We start from the raw sequence: 21,699 nt of genomic DNA on the forward strand, positions 1-21,699 counted from the left end.
CCAGTTCTGCAGCAGGCCCACATCTTCCCTTGTCTTCCTTTTGCTGCCAATGTACCTGTAAGAAGCCCTTTATGTTGCTCTTCATGTTCTCTTTCAGTTGCAACTTCGGCCAAGCTTTGGCTTTCCATATTCCACTCCTTTACTAAAATACCGACCATCCTCTGCATGAAGTGATGGAACCACAGCCCGGTGCAATTTGCTTACAAATCCTCCATCTGTTGAATACTTTCTAGAAATGCTTTTTAGGAAAGGTGGTTGTTTTTCATCCATATCTCACCTTTTGAAAATTGCAAGCATATGCAGGTGCCTGTTCAAGTGTTTATTTAGCTGGTACTGTGGAAAATGCCATTGTTCTAAATTATTCTTTATTCCTTTGTTCTTTGTTGTTAGTTGGTTTGTTTCCAGTAACCTCAAATTTGGTGCAGAAGAAAAGGAAAAGGAAAAGCATACACACATACACCTGATAGGAGGGAATCAAACGATTCATTACCTTCATCATGTGGCTTTGACTGCTAATCCATTTCTCCAGGATTTTCTCTAATATTTTGTAATATTTCATCTCTGCTGAAGCAGCCTCACATGATTATCATCAAAAAACCCAGCCCCTTAGTGAAAGAGTTCCTTCCTATTATTCAGATCTGGACTTCCTGCCCCATCCTCCTCTAAAGCAAAATGAAAAGTGGAAAGAAAAAAAAAAAAAAGAAATAAATTAGCCAAAGTTTTATTAGTTCTAGTCAGCTTACAAATGATAAATTCAAGGGTGATTTTTCTCTTTTTAAACTTTCCAGACCTAGAAAAGGGAAGTGTTTCTTGCTGTTCAAGCATTTGTATTTAGTCTAGAATGTCCCAAGACAGTTTTCTTACGCAGAAAGATACCAGTCGTTCAACATATTCTGCACTTGGTCATTTCATTGGTTGTTTTTGATATGGAGTGATTGGTCTCTTCAGTCTTCTAAACTTTCACAATAACTAAGAAGTGTTTCTGCAACATTTTTCTATGGGTCTATACAATAGCAAGTTGTCTGAATTACAATATAGTCAGAATTGTACACATTCTGCATAGCTACATATTACCTCTCTACTTCAGTAACATGGTTGACATTACAACTGTACTTAAAGGTTGCCAAAATTTGTCTTTAATATTCCTCTTCTGGGTGTTCGTAAGTTTGTCAATTCTTATTGCTGAACTGTTGCATTTATTCTCTACTTTTGGGGAACTCTGAAGATGTCTGAATATGATGAATGCATACTTCTGTTGTTATAATAAAGTCCTCTGTCACAAGTGAGATGTGTTTTGTATTTACCAGATGGTTTGTCTAATTGCTCAAAAAGCTGCATGCTTATTTGGATTGTCATTAAATCTGCTCTCTCTCATAAGGGTGTGGAACAGAATCAGGATCCAAATAGGGGATCAGCTGATGAAAGACTGCCAAAGCATGGTGCCACTGCCCCTTTCCTGATTCTCTTTTTCCTTGCTGCAGCATAGAGAGGAAGGTCTGCCAGCCACAGACCTGTCTCTCAAGACCCCCCTCCTAGTGACTAGGAAAAGCCCAGGTGAAGGAAAAACCTTCCCTATGACTAGGAAAGCCATAGGTGACAAAGGAGGAAAGGAGCAGGAACTGTACCAGGAACTTTCCACGTGTGGGTTAGGATCTGGCTGAGGCATGATCTTCACACCTGGGACTCTGAATCATTCTCCTTCTACACCTTCATGTCAGCTGGGATCCTGAGAAACTTTCAGATGTCTCATCCCAGCTCCCCCTAGCACAGCAGCCGGGGCGTGTACCATCCCAGCAATACTGAGCTTCTTCCTCCAGCTCTTTGTGTTTTGGCTGGGATATCTCCTCCCCCAAGGAAGGAGATGGAGGGGGGAGGGGGCCAAGAACTTTCACTGCAATTAAGGCAGCAATATGTACTTCTTAAAGGTTATCTTTTAGGTTCTTTTCAGCTCCAAACACTACTCTTACTCCCTGAGAGTATTTAATTGAAATGAATGGGGGAAACTGCGACCCTGTGAGACCCTTCTCTACCACAGATGGGTACATAGAGCCGCTTGCCCACATGGTATCGTTCAGCTGCAGGAAAGGGATTCTGCATTTCTTTCATCAGAGATATACTCTCCACAGGGTCATCGAGACAGGAGCTGGTGCGTGGGAGTGGCAGGCTCCATGCAGTTAACAAAAGCAGTGACTGACTCGGGAATGCCAGGCTCTCCAGGTGGTGTGAGAGCAGAGCTGCAGGGCAAGCAGCTGGAGGGACAGTGGCACAAACTGGTATGGTGGGAAGGGGTTTTTACCCCCACCCTAGACACTGAGGCACACGGCAGGAAAGAATGATGGGCAACTTCACCTTCCTGAAAACCCTATCTTGCTCTTTAGGGTTCACTTTCAGGTGCCTTCACAGAGTCTCTGTACTGTTCCTGTCATCTTTTCCCAAATCTTTGAATTACAGATTCAGTGATGGCACCTGGGGAGTGGGAGGACTGAGGAAGAACAACTCAAGAATGCTGAAAAGGCAGAGCGATGGAGGTGAGAGGAGCTACGCCAGTGGTGAAGTGGCTACAACACGAGCATCGTGTTCTCCAGCAATGGTGAGTGAGCTAAGGAACACAAAATCAGCATGCTCCTCCCTCCGCAAGACCAATGTTGAATGTAACCCTAGGGCCACACCTGGGCAGCGCCCAGTGACAAAGCTCTTTCCAACCTCTCCCTCTGGTGTAAGAGTGCTTCACTGTTGCGGGTCAAACACCTTCTGAGGCCTCTAAACAGGGCCAATGTAGGGTACCTACTTCAATTGGCTAGGCCTCCATGTGGTCTCATCTCCTTCTCTGGTTTCATTCCTTTCACGGATTTTGTCTCTTCACAGACTTCTCCACTGGTCTTGGGCCCATAGTTTCCCTCAGTCAGGCTTCTTCAAAGTTCCATTTGGAAGAAAGCACTGTTGTCCAAACTTACCATTTTAACGTAAGTCAGTTAACATTCAGTGCTCCTAAAACCTCAGCTTCTGAAGGGGCAGATGATGAGATGTTAATCTCAGCTTTCACTAAGAAAAAAAGGGTTTTGTTATTTCCCTTTGGGTTTTGGAGAAAAGCTTGGGAATACCAAAGATGAAAATTCTAGGCTCTAAACCAAAGAACACAGAAGGTATTATTTCAAGACGCTATTTCTAAAGACCAAGATTTTACTCATCTTGTGACTTTTGACCAGAGGCTTGGCTGAGGATTTGAGTTTCCCCTCCATCGCACAGGAGGGGAGAGGAGGGAGACACCTCGGGGCAGAGACTGGAACCCCCAAAATGCCGCGTCTTCCGACAGCCTGCCCTGACAAGCGTGCCCCAACTCTCAACACCCCTGGAAGATCTATGGCAAAAACTCCATTTCCCCCCGGCTTCCGTGCCAACGCACGCATCGACTACGAAAGACAAGACCAGCAGCGGGTCTGAACCCTTCCAGTAACCAACCCAGGCAACGACAGGACGTGACTTCATTGACCATTTCTCCTTTTTGTGTTTTTTTAACACCCGCCCCCTCAGATCGCTTCAGGAAACTACCGTAACCCTCCTCTGCCCGGTCACCCCGTTACGGCGACGGCCAGTCCCGCCGAAACGCGTCCGGGCAGCGCGTGCCCGCCACACGTGGTGCGTGCCCACCGTGCGCGCCTTCGCACGTCTCCGCCATCGAGCTCTCGCCCCAGGACTGACAGGCGCTGCCACACGCCGGCCACACGCCCCAGACCCCGGGGTGTCCCCCCAGGGCCGGACGCCCTACGGCCCCCCCCCGTCTCCTCCTCGGCGTCGGCAGACCCCCGCCCCGGAGGCCCGGCGGCCGCAAGAGCGGGGCGGCCGACGGCGACCCGGCAGTGCCCCGGCGGGGCGTCAGCCGCGACCCCGGGGCCTCCCCGCCGCCGCCGCCCCCCGGCACCTATAGGGCCCATACCCCACCCCCAGCCCCGGGCGGCGGAAGTGTGTGTAGGGGGCAGTATAGGAATTTCCTGTGACGTCCCGGCCCGGACTCCATTAGGCTGCAGCTGGGCTGAGAGGAGACAAACCCAGCGGGCAGCCAGCGGAGCGGGCCGAGCGCCTGGGGCTGCCGGGCGGGGGCTCAGGGCAGCGGCGGCCGCCATCGCCAGAGGGAGCCCCGAGCGGGCGGCGGCGCTGCCTCCGGGACCCCCGGGGGGCACAGGGCCCCGCTCCGCCTTCCCCTCACCCCCGCCGCCCCCCCCCCTCCCCCCCGCCTCCCCCTCCTCGCCCCCCCGGCTTCCCACCACGGCCGCTCTCGGCGAGGAAACTCTGGCCTCCGCTTCCTCCTCCTCCGACTCGGACACCGGCGGAGCCTCCCCGCCCCCGCGGAAGAAAGCCCGGGCCTCCCCGGCGGCGGCGGTGGAGGGAGCAGGAGAGCCCGGGGCTTCCGCGGGCAGAGCAGGCCTCACCTCGTCCCAGTCCCCCTCGCTCCCCGCCGGGCTCGCCCCCGCCGCCGCCCCGCTCAGAGGCAGCAGCAGCAGCGGCGGCGTCGGCAGCGCCATGCAGGCCAACGGGGCAGGAGGGGGCCAGCAGCAGCAGCAGCAGCAGCCGCCGCAGGGGCCGGCGGGCCCGGAGCTGGGCTGCCTGGGCGCCCAGAACGGCGAGGCCTCGGCGGGCACGGCCGCCGGCGACCAGCTGGCCCACGCCAACGGGCTGCTGCCCTCGGCCAACAGCGGCGGCGGCAGCCCCGGCGGCCTCAGCGTCAACAACGGGGTGCCCGCCGCCGGGGGCCCCGGCCCGGCCGCCGCGGAGCTGGGGGGCAGCGGCGGCGGCGGCGGCAGCGCCCTGAAGAAGAAGAAGCGGCTCTCGCAGTCCGACGAGGACGTGATCCGGCTGATCGGGCAGCACCTCCACGGCCTGGGCCTCAAGTAAGTGGCCGCGGCCGCGGAGGCGGGGAAGGCCGCGGAGGGCGAGGGGGAGCGCAGCCGGGGCTGGGCGGGCGGGGGGGGGTCCTTCCCCCTGACCGAAGGGCCTGCGTGGGGCCGGGGGAGGCCCCCCACACACACGCCCTGCCGTCCTCCCCTCCGTCCGCGGGGAGGGGGCGGCAGGGTCCGGCGTGGGGTCGCAGGAGGCCGGTGGTCCTCGCGGAGGATGGGCAGCCCGAAGGCGGGGTGGGGGGGAGCTGGGGCGGGGGGAGAGGAAGGGACCTCCGGGGCGGGGGGGGGGGGGGGGGTCGTGGGTTGGTGGCAAAAACTGCCCTGTCGCAGCCTGGTAGTCCCCGACGAGAAGAGACCAGTGCCTGGGTGCGAGGCAGAGCAGTGGGGCAGGCCCGCTCGCAAAAAAAAAAAAAAAAAAAAAAAAAAAAAAAAAAAAAATGGAGGCGGAGATGTGTTTTCCAAGCCTGTGCCGGTCAGCTCGGTGTCTGCGGAGGGACAGGCCGGGAGTTTCCTCTGCCAGGGATGGCAATATGGAAGTCGAGTTGCACACCGATAAGGGTAGATCAATACAAATGTGTTAGTGGGGGAGAAGTTATCTGGTAAACATAATGGAGCCCGCAGCTGGGCGTGGGGGGGTGGTTTTTTGCAGATGAGCTCTAAGATTTGTCTTGTCAGCTCGGAGGAAGCAAGCATAAACTAAACTGCCACTTAAAATAGGCTGTTTGGTTTCACTCTGAAAACCTTCGTCCCTGTAAATGGTGAAGGCCTCTGCAGATTTGTGCTGGACGCACGCTTTTGATAATAATGTTATCTGTAGACTAGAAATGAGTATGTTCGCTCTTTCTTAAAATAAGAATAGGGAAAATAATTTCCTAGTGGGGTAGGGGAAGTGTAAGAATTTAACCACAACACTCCCTTTGTGAGTAAAGCTAAAGCCAACACGTCACAATTTTTGAAGGAGGCTAGAGAAGTCCTGTAAAGTCTTCAGGTAGCTACCACAAAAGAAGTCTTCAAAACACTGTGGAATGGGTCAATTACAGAGAACTTGGCACATAAAATAAATTGCCTCTGACACAAGAGGCAGGTTTACAGCGGCAGACAACTCGTGACTGTTCATAGACGACACTACAGTAAATAAGCTATTTTTAGTGTAAAAGGGGGAGGGCTACAGGTTCATGAGATTGTTTATCTTATTTTAAGGAGTCAGTCTTTTAATGCGTGATGAAGAAGAAAAAGTTAGGCCTGTTGCAGATGTGCTAGCTCTCTGTGTTCTTTTATTGAGGGTGGGTGGGGGGGAGGAGGCAGGGGATAGTAGCCAGTAGCTAACAGCTTTCTAGTCTGTATCTTCCTTCATGAAGTTTATCTTCTGTGCAGGGATGGCTGTTTGTGGTGGCTGGTAAGTCACATAATTCATGGTACTTCAGCGAAGCTTTTGAGCTCATTGACAGCTTGCTTTAGATATAGGTAGCTGTTTACATATCTCGGGCAACTGAGATGGTCTTTTTGGACAAGCATCTGAATCTGGTCATAGTATTCTTACTTCATTAAAGTTATTTTTAAATATCGTTAACTGTTATCATAGCAGGCGGTATATTTGTGAGGGTAAAACTGGTCGGGTTTTTTTACACTGTATCTCTCCTGCAGCCAGACTGTTGATCTTCTCATGCAAGAGTCAGGATGTCGTTTAGAACATCCTTCTGCTACCAAATTCCGCAATCATGTCATGGAAGGAGAATGGGATAAGGTAACGTAGGGCTTATAGGACTGTATTAACCACTGTTATAAATTTATAGTATCTGTGAGAGAATTCAAAATCCACCCTCCTTATATACTTTTTTGTTTGTGTTTTTTTTTGTTTTGTTGTTTGTTTTTTTTCTTCTTATGCCAATTTCTGCAGGCTGAGAACGACCTGAATGAACTTAAGGCCTTAGTGCATTCTCCGCATGCAATTGTGGTAAGAGGCACACTTGAACTCTTTCAGAGCTGTATAGTTGGACTAATTGTAGTGGTGTAATCTTTCACTATGGAGTTGGTTGTCCATAGTTCTTGTTTTCTTTTTTGTTTACTTTAAGCAGCTTGCATGCTATCTCAAACATCACGCTAATCTGAACTTTTTTTATTCTTTTTTAGAATGTGAGGTAGGAAGCCCTAAAGTATTGAGGCTAATATTTGGTGTACTGAATGTTTAAACTTTGCTAAACATACTTAACTGATAAAATATAAATCCTGTAACAGTCCTAAAATAGGTCAGTTTCTGTAGAAACTGCCTATGTTGAATACTAATTTCAAACTTGAAATACTTCTCACAATCTCTGTGTTTATGGGAGTTAGATTTTCTTGAGGGAAGAGGAGTTTAGAAATAAAATGCAGTAATACTAATGTGGAGTTGGCATTGTAATAACACATTACAGGAATATAGAGGCTGCTATAGACGATGAACAATACTGTTGCTTTTCCAGATGGCTTCTACAGAGCAAATGCATTTGTATTGCTGTTCGGGATTTTTAGAGCTTTTTCTCTTTGGCTGGCTTTTTTTTAAAGGTGAACCTAGAAATGAAGTGTTGGTAGATCCTGTGACTTGACAGTTATGATACGTGTTGTTATGATTTCAGGTGCTTTGAGGAAAGTGTTTCTTGGTTTGATTTTTCTATCTCGAGATGAAAATCATTACTTAACTATTCAAACAGCTTGTTCTGTTGTGTTTAAACGTTTATTTTAACGAAATGAAGTTAGAACAGCTACTGTCACTTAGCAAGAAAACAGTAGCAAGGCTTTTTGAAGTGTCTGTCTGTGACTGTAAACAATGAAGAATCAGCTGATGGCTGCTTAGCTCCACTTCTAGCTGATTCATTTGTTGTCAAGACAATTTCCTGTCTGGTGGGGGAGGGAGAGAAAGAGAACAGGAAGTGAAGTAGGAAAAACAGATGTTTAGCAAAACATCAGAGGGTACTTGAGAGAAGTTTACATTCTGTTCTATTAATTTGGTCAAAGCTTAGCACCTCTTGGTTAGACTAGTAGTTCACTTTCTCTTTTCTCAAAGACTTGATATACGTAACATTCACTGTTCAAATAGTTTAGAATATTGTATGCGGCTTTCAGTAGTTTGTGGAGACTGAAAGTATGAAACCACTGTATGTGAATATAAACAGTCATTTGAAGCAGATTTTCTCATGTTTCTAACTTCTGAAGTTATCAAGTTTCTCTGTAGTATTAAAGTGTTTTACATGTCTGGGAGTCAAGAGGTTTAACTGTGTATTAGCACTGTACTTTTTAGAGAACTTGAGGGAAAAGGGGGACATTTTCCTTCTGCTGTTTTGGAACGCTCTGAAAGCATGCTGCTCTTTAATGTTGATGTCTAACTGCCTGAATAAAAACTTGGTGCAATAAAATTACTTGGTTTAGACTGCACTTTACCTGAACCAAATATTAACTATTTTCTTTTTAAAGTTGTTCTCCTTTTAAATAAATTTCATGTAATTTAAAACGGATAACAGTATTAAATGTCTTACATGTGTGTTAGTAAGACAATACTGATTTGCAAGGATAAGTTGAGCTTGTGTGTGTTCCATTGCATGCACACCATCTCCACCTCCCTCTCTGCCTGGCTTTTTTGTACATGGTTGAGATCATGGGTGGGTATTAGTATAGTCAGCACCTGGAAAACTAGTGAAAGATCATTACAGGTAAGGAGGGATGCTTTATGCTCTGTAGGTAATCCCAGATGCAACAAAGTCAGAGCTAATGAAGATTGTAAATGTCTTGATCAGGGAAAGTCCAAACAAAATGCTGCTGCAGGTGACTCTTTAAAAATAGAAAATTAGATTTTTGGGTTTCCTGACTCCTGATTTGTGACTCGTACTGTATGACTAGATGTTTCAAAAATGTGTGCATACAAGAAGAATGGGTACCTAAAAGTTTAGATGACACAGGGTATTTAACAAAGTAGGGTGTGTGTGTGTTTGGTGGTTTGGTTTTGGCTTGGTGTTTTTTTTCTTCTTATAGTTAATATGACCTGGACAAAATAACCAGGATGCATAGCTGCTTTTGAAATGTGTGGTCAGTGAAGGGGATACGTATGTATTTTGAAAATTCTACTCCTGTTTTAATTTCCTTATTTCTGCAAAGTGCTGTAAGTTCTACAGATGAAAACACTAAACATGAAATGGCTGATCTGAATTTGTAAACCTTTGATGCTATGTGTTGGTATGTTGGGGGGGGTGGACAGTCTGCTGTTTCTATTTGTGTCAACACAACTGAGTGCTATATACTGTGTGATTAGTCATGTTTACTTTTCTAGTGTATAAGATACAGCTGTCTTGAGACAATCTGTAGAACTTTATAGTTGATTCAAGCATGGTATTTTCCCTTGACTAACGCTTAGAAAATATCAGTTTCAAGCCAGCCTGAGGTTTTGCTTACTTTAGAGCTACTCAAGCATATTATGGCACCTATCTTGGGTAACTAATTGAACCTAGGAAGAAATCTGGAGACTATTCCTCTAGAGTCATCTAGAATATACTTTCAAATTGTCCTCTTTTTATTTTCATTCACTTAAATGGGACTTCCCCCCAGTTCTGGAGGTATACAGCCCGCAGCAGGCAATACAACAAAAAAAAGGGATTTGTATCTTGTCGTTTGAGTGAAGTGCTCCACCTGCCTGTATGGTGTCCCTCTTGCTACCAGTATTAAGGGCAGTTCCCTCTTGGAATGAATTACTCTTTAAGTGACAGGATTTAGTATGGTTGAAGTCTTATTAAATTCTATAGGCCAGAATATTTTCTGCCCTTTACATATCAAGTCTTACATTTAAGTTTTGGATGGTTTTTAAGTACTTTTATCAGTGTTTTACAAGACTATCAAAGTAATAAAGACTACAAAGTAATGAAAATTGGGGTCCTAGTTCTGCAGGCTATAAACAGATAGCTGCTGTGTTGAGTTCATCTTGAAACATCAGCTGTTAATTTCAGCACGTCTTTTAGTTACCTTCTTCATCTTGGAGAAGAGTTGTTTCAGCAGTGTTTACTTACTTTTTTGAACTCTTAGTACAGTAATAAAACTGTTGTGGAGCTTGTTAAGATATGCAGCTCAAAAATAACACAATAAATCTAATCCTAAAATTAGGTTATGCATTTTACTCTTTAAACTTCCGAAGATTTGCTGCTGTAACCAGTGATCAAAATGGCCCAATTTCTTGACTGTGGTAGGATGCTTGTCCTTTTATTTTCACAGTTGCATTGCTGAGGCTTTCACCTTTGGTTACCCTAGTGCTGGTGAATCATGGTGCATGCAAAACTTCCTAGAATTTAAGATGCTGCAATGGGGTTTCCTACTAACAATTAGGACCATGAAGGAGTAAAGTACTAAACGTTCATGTTAGTAATCGAAGGCTGTAGTTTGAAGAAGGCGAAGTGCTAATATTACATTAAAAAAACACCACCACCACCCCCCTCTCCCCCCGTAAATCTATTAACTCTGTCTTAGTTTTGCCCCAGGGTGATCAGATGTTCAACTTCCACTTAAATAATAGCTTCTAGAAACAACAAAGTAGTGCGCTTTATCCTCATTCTCTCTATAGAGTTGAAAGACAGGATGAGGTGGTGATAACTGAACAAAACCAGCCAGACTGCAGTGCTGAAACTGTTGTATTGGACTCTTCCATGGGTCCTACAGGGTGAAGAATCTTTGCTATAAGCTAAGCGATGGTGGTGTCTGGATTTAAACTGTGCAACAGTGAAGGGTGTAATGATGTTGAATTTCCATTGCAAACACTGAGATGACAACAACAAATCCCAGGCACTTTTGTATGTTGTACATGGTATAATTTGGTTTATGATAATTTTCATTTCCCTTCTTTGGAAGGCAGCTGAAGAATATGGAGAATGAGTAAGCTGTTCTTGTGGGTGCATTGTGTCAGATTAGTTTTATGCTTGTTCTGTTCTATTTAAATAGTGGGGTTTGTCCTTTTACTTTACAGTTGCCAATATTACAAACAGCTCGCTTTCCTTCTAGAAGAGGTTGTTTGGGCTCTAGAAGGGAAGATGTACTCTAAATGGTGTTGTCTACCATAACAAGGTGGTACTGGACGTAATTAGCAGTACTATTAGTAGGGCATATAAGTAGTTGAGAGAAAATGAAGACAAAATTCAGTTGTTCAGTGAAATCTACTTGCCAGCAAAGTCAATAGTTGCACAAAAATAAGTAGTAGGAGGCTGTGAGCGTCCTGATATAAAAAAAAGACCTGAAATATGATGTCAGTGGAGTGTGACTTTTGCCTTAAGGAGGCTGTATTCATGCCATTGTTTATGTATGCTGTAGGGCAAGTTTTGGAGCAGTTATCAAAATAGCTTAGAAAATAAATTTAATTTCCCTATCAAGACTTTACTCTAGTCCCTGCCTTTTGCTAAAGATAAGTTACAATTTAAAACTGCTTATCTTTGATTCTAATTCTCTGTTATGTTAACAGTAGACTCCTGCATGAAGTGTACAGTACCGTGTTATTCTGGCAGCTTTTATATGCCTAATATGCCAAAGTCACACATGGCGCTGACTTTTTTTTTTTTGGAAATTATACTTTCTAACCCAAAAACTGAAGTTATACGTCTTTGGATAACTTGGCAACAGCATTCTGCATGCTGAACAGTAGTGCTCCTGTAATGCTTCCATCGAATTTTTGGGACTGGCATTACAAAAATCGGGGTTTTTAGGGTTTTCTGCTCTTTGTACTTTCCCCCTTAAAGAAATGAAATTAACATGCCAAGTCCTAGAAGTAGGGAGGGAGAAAGATTTAATTCGATACAGTTACGGTTAGCACATTTAAGGGAAAGATGATACAAATTTAATAAATATTATATTCAGTGAATGGAGAAGGAAGAGTTGGAGGGAATATAGTTTTTATTACAAGCTGGAAATATCAGGCTATTTTTTATGTGGTGGTGATTGTCAGTGGGAGGTGACCAAAAGGAGTGAAATATGGTATGTGACTTACTACCTGAGCCTCTTCATGGGTCCTTGTGAGCACATGCATAGTTGGGAGAGGAAGCTCTTATCCCTCCTGCTGCTAGTATATAAGCAAACAGCATGAGGTCTGCTGGCCTACTGCACGGAACCAACCACTGAGGTTGTAAATAATTGGGATATCTTTCTTTTGGTTTTCTACATGTCAGAACACCAAAAAATGTTGTCTCGCCTGTAAAAACTGTACAGTGATGCTCTAACAATTCCAAGTTCAAATGAACTAGAGAGCTGGATAGGGAATGTAATATGGCTTTGCCTGTTGCGTACGTGACAATAGAGTACTACAGACATGTTTGAACATAAATCATCTTTACCATGTAATGTTTTATGCTTCACAAAGCTGTGTGGTAAGTGAATAGCACTGTATGTGGAAACTTTATTCTTTTTGAAGAACTGAACATCTCTGGAAGCTAAAACTGCTTTATGTTTTAACTTTAGATTTTATATATAGTAAGCCTTAAACTTTCATGTAAACTTTACTAGGACAGGAGCATCTTAAATTTCCCAATTATCCCTCTACTTAAGGAGGCTAGCAGTGTGTTTGAAACTAAGTAAACATTGACCAAATATGAGCATGAAAATAGTGAGGTGCCTGAGGTCTGACAAAGCAAAGGAAATCGGTGATTGAGTTGGTGGGGTCTTCATTAGAAAAGCAGATGTAATTTGCTGCACATAATCTTCATTTTGTTTCTCACTGATATGTCTAAGAATGTACATTTTCCTCTTTAATGTGGTGAGTCTTGTGGACCAGAAATGTCTTTTCTCTCTGATAACTGCTAACACTAGCAGTAAGGATGTGCAAACGCAGAATAGTTGGTTTCATCCAGAAACAATCAAACTGTGTTTCTACAAAATTGGTATTAGAAATTTCTAGGACTTAAGGTTTTTGAATATAGTAAATGAATGGCTGATTTTCTTTTCTTATCCACAGACATTTGTTGTTAGATTAGTAGGCTTGATTATTTTTTTAAAAGAAGACAACCAAAAACTGTAGAAGATGAAAGGAATGCTATGAAATAGCAGTGATTAATTCTGAGAAGTGAAATGATTCCTAAATATAGGAAACTATATTTTTTTTTCTGTAATCCTGAAAAATGATACAACACCGAAGGAAAACAACTTAACATGGAACTACAAAATAAAACCTCAGGCAGTGTCAATTTGTTATTGCTCTATGTTATGCAGCTGCGTGATCCATGTCAGCTCCTATGTAAGCAGTATGAAAACTTGTTGAGTTGGCCTGTTGTGTTCTGTGCTGTCATGCAGTCTTAAATATGTGATTAGCTGCTTTTGGGTGGTTTTCTTGATAGAATGTAAGATTGGGAAGCCTATCTAATTCAGGGTTTGAGGAATGGTGACTGAAAAGGGAGTCAGTATGAAAATGAGACAAGTTGAAGGGGGGATCTGAGAAATGAGGTAGGAAGATACTTGGAGCCCCATAAGGCAGGAATGAAATTCATGGATAACTTAATTGCTGCAATGTTGTTGAAAACCCAGCAAAAAGAGTAATTGAGTAATGAAACATTACATATAGCTGTATTTCTGAAGGGCATAGTAGAATGGTTTCTACTGTTCTGTTTAGGCTCAAACGTTTTCTGAAACTTCAGTCAACCTTTTTCCCCTGACTGCTGCTTTCTGTCATGTCAGAGGATGAAGTTTTTGCTGCTGCAGCAGAAGTACCTGGAATACCTGGAGGATGGCAAGGTCCTGGAGGCACTTCAAGTTCTACGCTGTGAACTGACACCTCTGAAATATAATACAGAACGCATTCATGTCCTCAGTGGGTAAGTGTTTGGACTCTGAGAGCTCTTTCAGTGGAATTTTCTAAGGAATTCTATAGCTTTTGGTAGCTGACATTGTAAAAACTCAAACTGTATTGAAGATTGTTGATTAATCCTGTTGATTAATAAGCTGTAGTGGCATATGCTAAAATGGTGAGTAAAGACTATTCAGCAGACAGTGTTCTGTTTCAGATGCTTGAAAAGAACCCGATTATGATTTACTTTTCTAGTACTAGAACCCAAATTAATACATGCATATGTATGGTCATCTGATTGTGAGGATTATTAGTCTGTTATGTTATAGTTGAATAAGTAGGTGAATATAGTCTGGTTTGTTCATAGATGAAAACAAGACATTTCTACCTTCCCTGAAATCTGTGTTTTGTTTTCTTTTTCTATTGCCAATTTGTAGATACTTGCTCTGAAGAAGATGCATGTTTGTGTGGAATAGTTCCCTGCTTTTTTTCCTGTCAGTCTCAAGCTTAAGTCACCTGTTTCCAATTCATTAAGAATGTTATGATATATATTGTGCTTAAAAGTGAAAAGAATGATTCCAGAAAGACTTGGTCTGTTGGTGTGTGTGCACTTTTTTAAACAGGTATCTGATGTGTAGCCATGCAGAAGACTTGCGTGCAAAAGCAGAGTGGGAAGGGAAAGGAACAGCTTCCAGATCTAAACTTTTGGACAAACTCCAGAGTAAGATGTTCTAGTGTTTAGAATTTATTCCCACCTCTGTAAATCCAGCACATCTTATGACATATCCCAGGGAATTGGTTTTAACTGCATTTGCCGGTGGTTGTTTTTTTATTTCCTGGTTAATGGGGATGCCTTTAGGTGCCTTTACCCTTTGGTCTTCTGTGTCTAACCTTTTGCTGTCTCTGATAAACTATTTGTAATAGGAGCTCTTATTTTGTAGCTCTGCTGCATACAGTAATAGTATAACTTGGTGATTAAATGTACGGTTCGAGGAGGGGCAGGGGCAGGGGTGGTGTTGTTGTAAATGCCAGCTATACTGAGAGGTTGAAACTAAGTGTGGCCTATAACCACTAGTGATACTAGTACTGGTTGATAGTGGTCTCAGACTGTGCTCTGAATTACAGTTTCTCCTCTCTCTTTCTTGTGGCTGGTGTAATACTATATATCAGAGTTGTAAAATCATAGTATTCTTTATTTTGATAGTCTTAATAGAGAATTCCTTAAATTAACACAGCTGATACTGTTTTATAATTTTACAGACTTTGTTAAATACTGGGGTTTGAGTTGGCTTGTGTAAATGGTGCTTGTTGGCCAGGACAATATATACTGTAACTACAAATACCTTGCATACAACTCTGCTTTCCAGAAGTTCATGCTTCTACTTCCAGATGTATAGCTGTAAATTTGACGAGCTGTGTGCACTCTTTTCCTGTAGCTTTTAAGCTTTATTTACGAAGGTCTCTTCCAGAAACACTCAAATCAAAATGCTCTTACTTGCAACTTGGTTTTGATACTTTTTTTTTTTCTTAATAACTGTTTTAAAGCGTACCTACCCCCATCAGTGATGCTTCCTCCAAGGCGTTTACAGAACCTGCTACGTCAGGCTGTGGAACTACAACGGGACCGGTGCCTATATCATAATACGAAACTAGATAGTAATCTAGATTCTGTCTCGCTGCTAATAGATCATGTTTGTAGTAGGTAAGAAACCCTTGCGACTTTTAATATGGGCAAAAATATCTTTTCTTTGTGTTTTAAAATAGTCTAACTGTACCTACTGTTAAAAGGGACATGAAAATTATTCTGAGTTGGTTTAACAGGAGTTGACTGGGATAACTCAGCTCTTATTAAATGAGTAGTGGGGGGGAGTCAAGAAGGTATGTGTAAGAGACTTTGGTAGCTGGATATGGGGTAATGGTGTCAGACTGAAGCTTTAAAATTTTAATCAGATGGGTATGAATAGAATATATTACTGTGCTAATCCTTAGCCACTTGTTTCTTGTGATTTTGGACAGCCAGTCTCTTTATTCATCAACACGGGATTGCTGTGTTTTTTCACTGGCGAATCACTAGTATGTTATTTATCCAGACTCTGCCTTCAAGCTTACTGGAATGCAGAAAGCCTACAGAAGCAGACTTCATGAAGTCAGCTTTCAGCTTCAACTTCTAATAGTGGACAGTGAGGTGCTTTTAGACACAAAGGTTAAACCAGAGTAGAAGTGTGCAATAGACATTTCCGTTTTACATAATATATGAATGATATAAATAACTATTTTCTCAGATTTGTAAGGTAGCAGGAATTGAACGTCTCTTATACCTACATATATTAGGTCTTAAGACGCTCTGGATAACTATTTTTTAACAAAACCAGTGCTGCTTCTGAATCTTCAGAATGCCGTATTTTAGTAGACTTGAAGCAGGAAGATGTTTGTTTTTAACAAATGACTGACTTGAGTGGTTTTTCCTCATCCAGCAAAACTCAGCTAAGGACCTAAAAACTCAGTGTAGCTTTTACGGAAAACTGCTGTGCATGGGGTAATAAGGGAATGAGGGCTAGGACACCTAGAAAATAAGGGCTGTATATGATAGCCTTATATGTTTGTTCATGTAGCAGGCTAACACTTGGGCTTACAGGGGAATTCTTTTCATGTTAATGTTAGCTCATCTGAGGAAGTTAATTTAATACTGATAAACTTCTTATAGAAACTTTCTGAACTCAGCTGTTTTGACTTGTGTTCTTGGGTTACTTGGAATCTGTTTTTAAAGATGCAGATTTCCGTAGTACTTCACTGTAGCCATTTAAGGTTTTAAAATTAATATCTTCAGCATTTCATGTATTCACATAACTTTTTTAGACTATTGTCTAGCTTGTAATTTTGCTACATTAATTCAGTAGTTTTGTGTGTGTGCGTGGTAATTTGGTTGTTTCCCATTTGGAGCTATTGGAAATTATCAGATACTGGAATTGTGGCTTCCCTACTTCAGAAGTGAGTCTTAAAATCAGACTAACAGAAAGAGATTTAACTTCAGTCTTTGCACAAGTCCATAAATTACATTGGATGTTCTGTAGGGGGTTTGATGTGATTAATCAAACCCCAAAGAGCATTCAAGCCAACTGTAAAGAGCATGGTTTACTGAAGTTGGCCTAGGTAGAGCTGGATATAAAAGATACTATATGCAACAAATCTGGACTTGAATTTCACCCATCTGAATCTATTTGCTGACATAAAAGTTTGGCCATAGTTTGGGTTTGTTGGGTTTTGTTTGGGTTTTTTTTTCACCTAATGTGGTACTTCCTAAGCTTGAATATTTGATATATATATACATACATAAATACTCATGACTACTTTAATAAAAAAAAAAAAGGCAAAACCCCCCCACTTCAAAATAAAGGCTTCCATTCTGTCCTCAACTCAACCTATTGTACCTACCTATTGCAGGGGTCTGAGATCAGTATGTGGTGCGCTGTACATGCTGCCATGCTTGGGCATAATGAGGTGAGTTAAAGACAGTGGAAGCCAAATATTGATGAAACTGACAGAAGTAACAGTAGTCTATAGTTTAGACAACTTAAGTTCTGTACTACTTAAATGATAGAACACTGACAACTTTCCCTCTTTTAGTTGCAACTAATCTGTTTTGGACTTCTGGCATTATTTTGATCAAGCATGTTTGAATTGCACTAATAGGTAAAATGTTTAACTAAAACTTAATCACTTCATACGAGTGGGAGGTAAGAGGGAGAAACTGCTGGGAATGAAGGTGAGGTATTTCATCTTACTGTGCCAGAGATTTTGATAACAGAGAATTGATGCTTTTGGGGGTGGTCATTCTTGGTTTTTAGAGCCTTCAGCCTAGTTGGATGTTTTGTTTGGGTTCCCCCTGGAATTCTTTTGTCTTGCTTTCATGTAAATAAACTTTAGTCTGAGTTTACAAACAGTGAAGCCCAAATGAGAGGTGAATGCTACTGCTTTCTAGGTACTAGCTTAATGTGGATTTCTGAAAAAGAACCATTGCAGAAGTTGAGGAATAAATCTTCCATTGTATGTACAGGGAATAAAAAAGTAGCTGTTTGTTTTATTTAGAATTTTGAACTTCTGTAAATACAACAACAGATAACTTTATTAGATACTTTATTTCAGCATGTGAACAGCATGATTCAAGCGTGTTGTGCGAAAGAGAACAATTTGTAATGAAACACTTCAAAAAAAGAAAACCCTTTGAGCTACAATAATATCTAATTAGCAAAACCAGAAACGGTTAGACAACTGGTTTTGGTTTCTTGTTTTGAGACTGCTGCTATTTCCTTCTGCAGAAGGTTATTTAATGTATGCTTTGCTATCTGTGAAGTTGAATTTGCTGGATTGTATGTTTCATTAGTTAAGTGAAGAGAACTTTTTGTGTGAGTGCTCCGATCTGACTGGATTGTGAATAGTGTAATTCAATATTGGCATATGTCTGCAGCAGCTATATCAACTGTGCCTGTTACCCTTTTTAGGAACCTAAAGGCCTTACTATGAAAACTTTATACTCCAGAATTATACTGCTTGCTTTTCATTTCTACAAAACCTTGGCTGCTTTTCTTAAGCTTTAAAATACAAGAGCTATTGTTCTATAGAGTATTTTTTAAACTGAAATATGCTGAAAAGGCTTTCCTGGGACACACTGAGCCCCTTGTACTTTGTATGAGTTATGGATAAAGACTCTTTCACCTTCTAGAGCAAATTGCTGCTCTGAGGAAAAACATCAACCTATTACAATATGGCTAAATAATAACAAAATGCTCTTCCTGTAGGTACACATATCTGTGTAAGGGCTTGCCTATGTTCCTCTAGACTCCAGGGAAAACAAGGTCTTCTTTCATGGGTGGGGCTTTTTACCTTGGGCTCAGTGTTGTTCCAGTGGCAACTAGACAGCTCCTGGTCAGCTTAAAGTAGGAGCAGAACAGACTTGCGTTTCTCTATAAGCAAGTAAGTAGGCATACCCAAGGAACCCAACTACAGATATTTATGTATGTACATTTTGTTTATCCTCCTCTACCATAAGACAGGAAACGAGGGGCTGTGTGGTTGTTTAGTGCTGCTCAATAGCCTTTAAGCATGGACTAGGAAGCATCTTATAGCAAAAGAAAATGGACTGAGGGTGTATAGACACTGTGTTAAGCAGAACTTTTTCTAGCTTCTGGTAAGGAGTAGTTTTTCAGGTATCTGTCAGCCTGGCTGCCACCAAACTGTATTTTTAAACACAAATGTAAAGGAAGTAAGGTGGGGGGGTTTTAGGCCAGTATCTCCAGTTATAAGTACAGCTGTACATTCATGGAGACTGTCATTGTTACACTAGTACTGTTGTGTCCCATTAGAGTTGTGCTGGGCAACATAAAAACTCAAGATAAGACTAAACCACTTGGGATCCCTGTAGTTCAAGAAAAAGATGCACCCTTTAGTGCATCTGAACAATGAACTGGTAGTTACTCCGGTATTGCTTATAAAAGCAGCCATCTGCTGTAAAAGCCTACATTTACTTTATATTAGCTCTCAAATTCTTATACAGTATGCAAGCTGTAAATAAAATAAAACTTGTCTCCAGTTCTTGCCTAACTTAATATTATGACTGTCAGCTTTTCCTCAGTGTGTACCTAGAGTATTAAATATTAGCTATAGAGGAACGTTTAATTCTTCGGTAGTTTATCATATAATATTTTGTTTGCTAAATGCTTTATGTTTTACAAAATAATGTAGATTTTGTGAGGGAGAACAGTTCAAGTTGAAAGCTCATAATGACATGTTAGTTACGCTTAGATATTGTACATGGTATTCTGCAAAGAAAGTGAAAAATGGCACAAAATGAAGGCAAAGAAACTTCTAACTTATTGCAAGATCACATTCAAGAAAACAAAATAAGACTTCTTTTACTCGGCTTTTATGTAAGAATCACTTCTAAAGTCTTGGTAAGATATAGCTTAGTGAGTTAGATACTTAGAAAACCCCAACATGTAAATAAAAAATTGCACGCGAGGTTCAAAGAGGTTTGGACTCCAGTATTTTCTATACATCATAGAAGCGTATAGTAATAAGCTGTTAAACTCCGAATGAGGACAGTTTTATTCCAAGTTATATGAAAGCATAACAAATTGTGTGGAAAGAGTGGCATAAGAATAGTTCTGTGTTCTTATGATTAGTTATAATCACTTGGTGGTGTGAGCTTTTTACCAGATAAGGCACATCATTCTGTACTTATTTGAAGCAGCTGTTAATAGAGGAATTTTCTAAGTTGTCTGGTCTTGCATTTAAATAAGTTTGGTTTAGTTTTTACTAGCTTGATTTTAAAAAAAAAATCTTACCACTTTCTTATTAATCTGCGAATACATCCCTTTCTTTTCCCAGGAAACAGTTCCCATGCTATACACAGCAGATACTAACGGAGCACTGTAATGAAGTGTGGTTCTGTAAATTCTCCAATGACGGCACTAAACTAGCAACAGGATCTAAGGACACAACTGTTATTATATGGCAGGTTGATCCAGTAAGTGTGCAATGTGTTAAAATGTGTATGACTTGTCTTTCCCTTCCCTCTCTGCTTTTTCTTGCTAGTATGGTTTGATTTTTGTAGGACAGGCTAACATGCACTGTAGCCTGCTGACTAGGGTATTTCTCTGGGATGTAAACGACTGAAGATCACAGTCAGTGTAAGTTAGTGAAGGAGGACACTTGAAAACCTGATGCCCAAGCATAAGGCTTGAACTGTTGGCTGCTTGGGGCAGGAACTTTTTGTGCCCCAAACCAGTACCATGGGGTAGAGCCTGCTGGTGCCCTCCAGGGGAGCTTCTCAGCTTGAAGGCCTTGCAAAGCATTGGGTGAGAGTGGAAGGAGCATGGCAGTGAGGAACCTTTCTTCTAAATCACTTAGAGTATTTCTGATCCATGTGTGTGACTAACCCCTTTCTGTTACCTTGTTGCTACTAGTACACTTGGATTTAAATACTCTGTCCACTTCACCATTTAGTACTTTATTTCTGAGTAATAAAATGGTATGTGCTAAACTGAAGTTGTATCAGTATACCACTTCATGCTATTTGCTGTTGTAAGATTTGCCTTGGCTTGAGATGAAGATTTAAACACTTGTCAGAATCCACTGACACACGGAAGTATACCCATCCATTTTCTTACAGACTGCGGTTTTAGGTTTTGATACTGATGTATGGCACTGTTTCTCTTATATGAAATATCCTACAGCTACAAGATTTATCTTTCCTACCCATATCTATTCTTATGTAAATAAAAAGATTGAGCGGTGAATCTAAGACTGTTTTCATTGACTTGTAGAAGTGATATGAAAGTATGTCCGTATAGTTCATAACAACTGAAAACTGTGAATAAATTTGAACATATGCATACAATATTTGAAGTTGTTAATGCTTGTAAAACACTATCAGAAATAAGATTCTTACAGTCTTTTAACCACACAGCTGCAAACTGGTATGCTAAGTGGAATATGAAAGGTTTTTGCAGTTCCATACTGGCTTTCAGTAGGATTTGAGAGCTGAACTTAATCCTTTTCTTCAACTACAGGTTAGGAAGCCATATAATTTGAGTCCTTTAGGCTGTTAAGAAGATGGGAGAACTTAAAACCCTGCTCCATGTGCATAGTTGCTATATGGCCCTTGAACTAACAGCAAGTGCTATGGGTTTTTTCAGGCATAGAACTGTTCTGGTTTGTTTGTAACTGGAGCCAGTGTGCTATGGGCCAAGAGATGCATAGCAGCATAAGATGACTTCTGTTAGTCAGAAAATTATCTGTATTTTGTTTTGTGTGTTTGGTTTTTTTTTTTAACAGAGTAATTCTGAGTAAATTAAGGATCAAATGTTTTTGCTGGTGATTTGTCACTTGATTGTAGAGGCACATCTTTCTTTTATATTGATCGGTTTTTAATACTCGACATCTTGATTAGCACATTTTATAGTGAATTGTTAGCTAATACCTGGTTAATCAAGCCAAATAAATGTTTTGTGAGTGTTTTAGGCTAACCCTTTTGGC

General features: G+C 41.8%; 1 protein-coding gene across 2 annotated transcripts in view; it reads left to right on the forward strand.

The window, feature by feature from the left end:
* The first annotated feature begins 4,003 nt into the window (after positions 1–4,003).
* Positions 4,004–21,699, forward strand: part of WDR26 (WD repeat domain 26) — a 33,415-nt gene continuing 15,719 nt past the window's right edge. Inside the window, exons 1-8 of one of the 2 annotated variants that reach the window (XM_009925012.2) lie at positions 6,239–6,291; positions 6,540–6,639; positions 6,793–6,849; positions 13,557–13,693; positions 14,289–14,386; positions 15,211–15,367; positions 17,107–17,163; positions 20,050–20,188. In XM_009925012.2, the coding sequence (XP_009923314.2) occupies positions 6,248–6,291; positions 6,540–6,639; positions 6,793–6,849; positions 13,557–13,693; positions 14,289–14,386; positions 15,211–15,367; positions 17,107–17,163; positions 20,050–20,188 (789 nt within the window). In that variant the 5' untranslated portion in view covers positions 6,239–6,247. Of the gene's footprint in view, positions 4,887–6,238; positions 6,292–6,539; positions 6,640–6,792; positions 6,850–13,556; positions 13,694–14,288; positions 14,387–15,210; positions 15,368–17,106; positions 17,164–20,049; positions 20,189–21,699 lie in introns of those variants that run through there. The other variant, XM_069800057.1, reaches the window with a different exon arrangement.

This window comes from Haliaeetus albicilla, chromosome 13 (assembly GCF_947461875.1).
Source record: "Haliaeetus albicilla chromosome 13, bHalAlb1.1, whole genome shotgun sequence".
Classification (NCBI taxonomy): Eukaryota; Metazoa; Chordata; class Aves; order Accipitriformes; family Accipitridae; genus Haliaeetus; species Haliaeetus albicilla.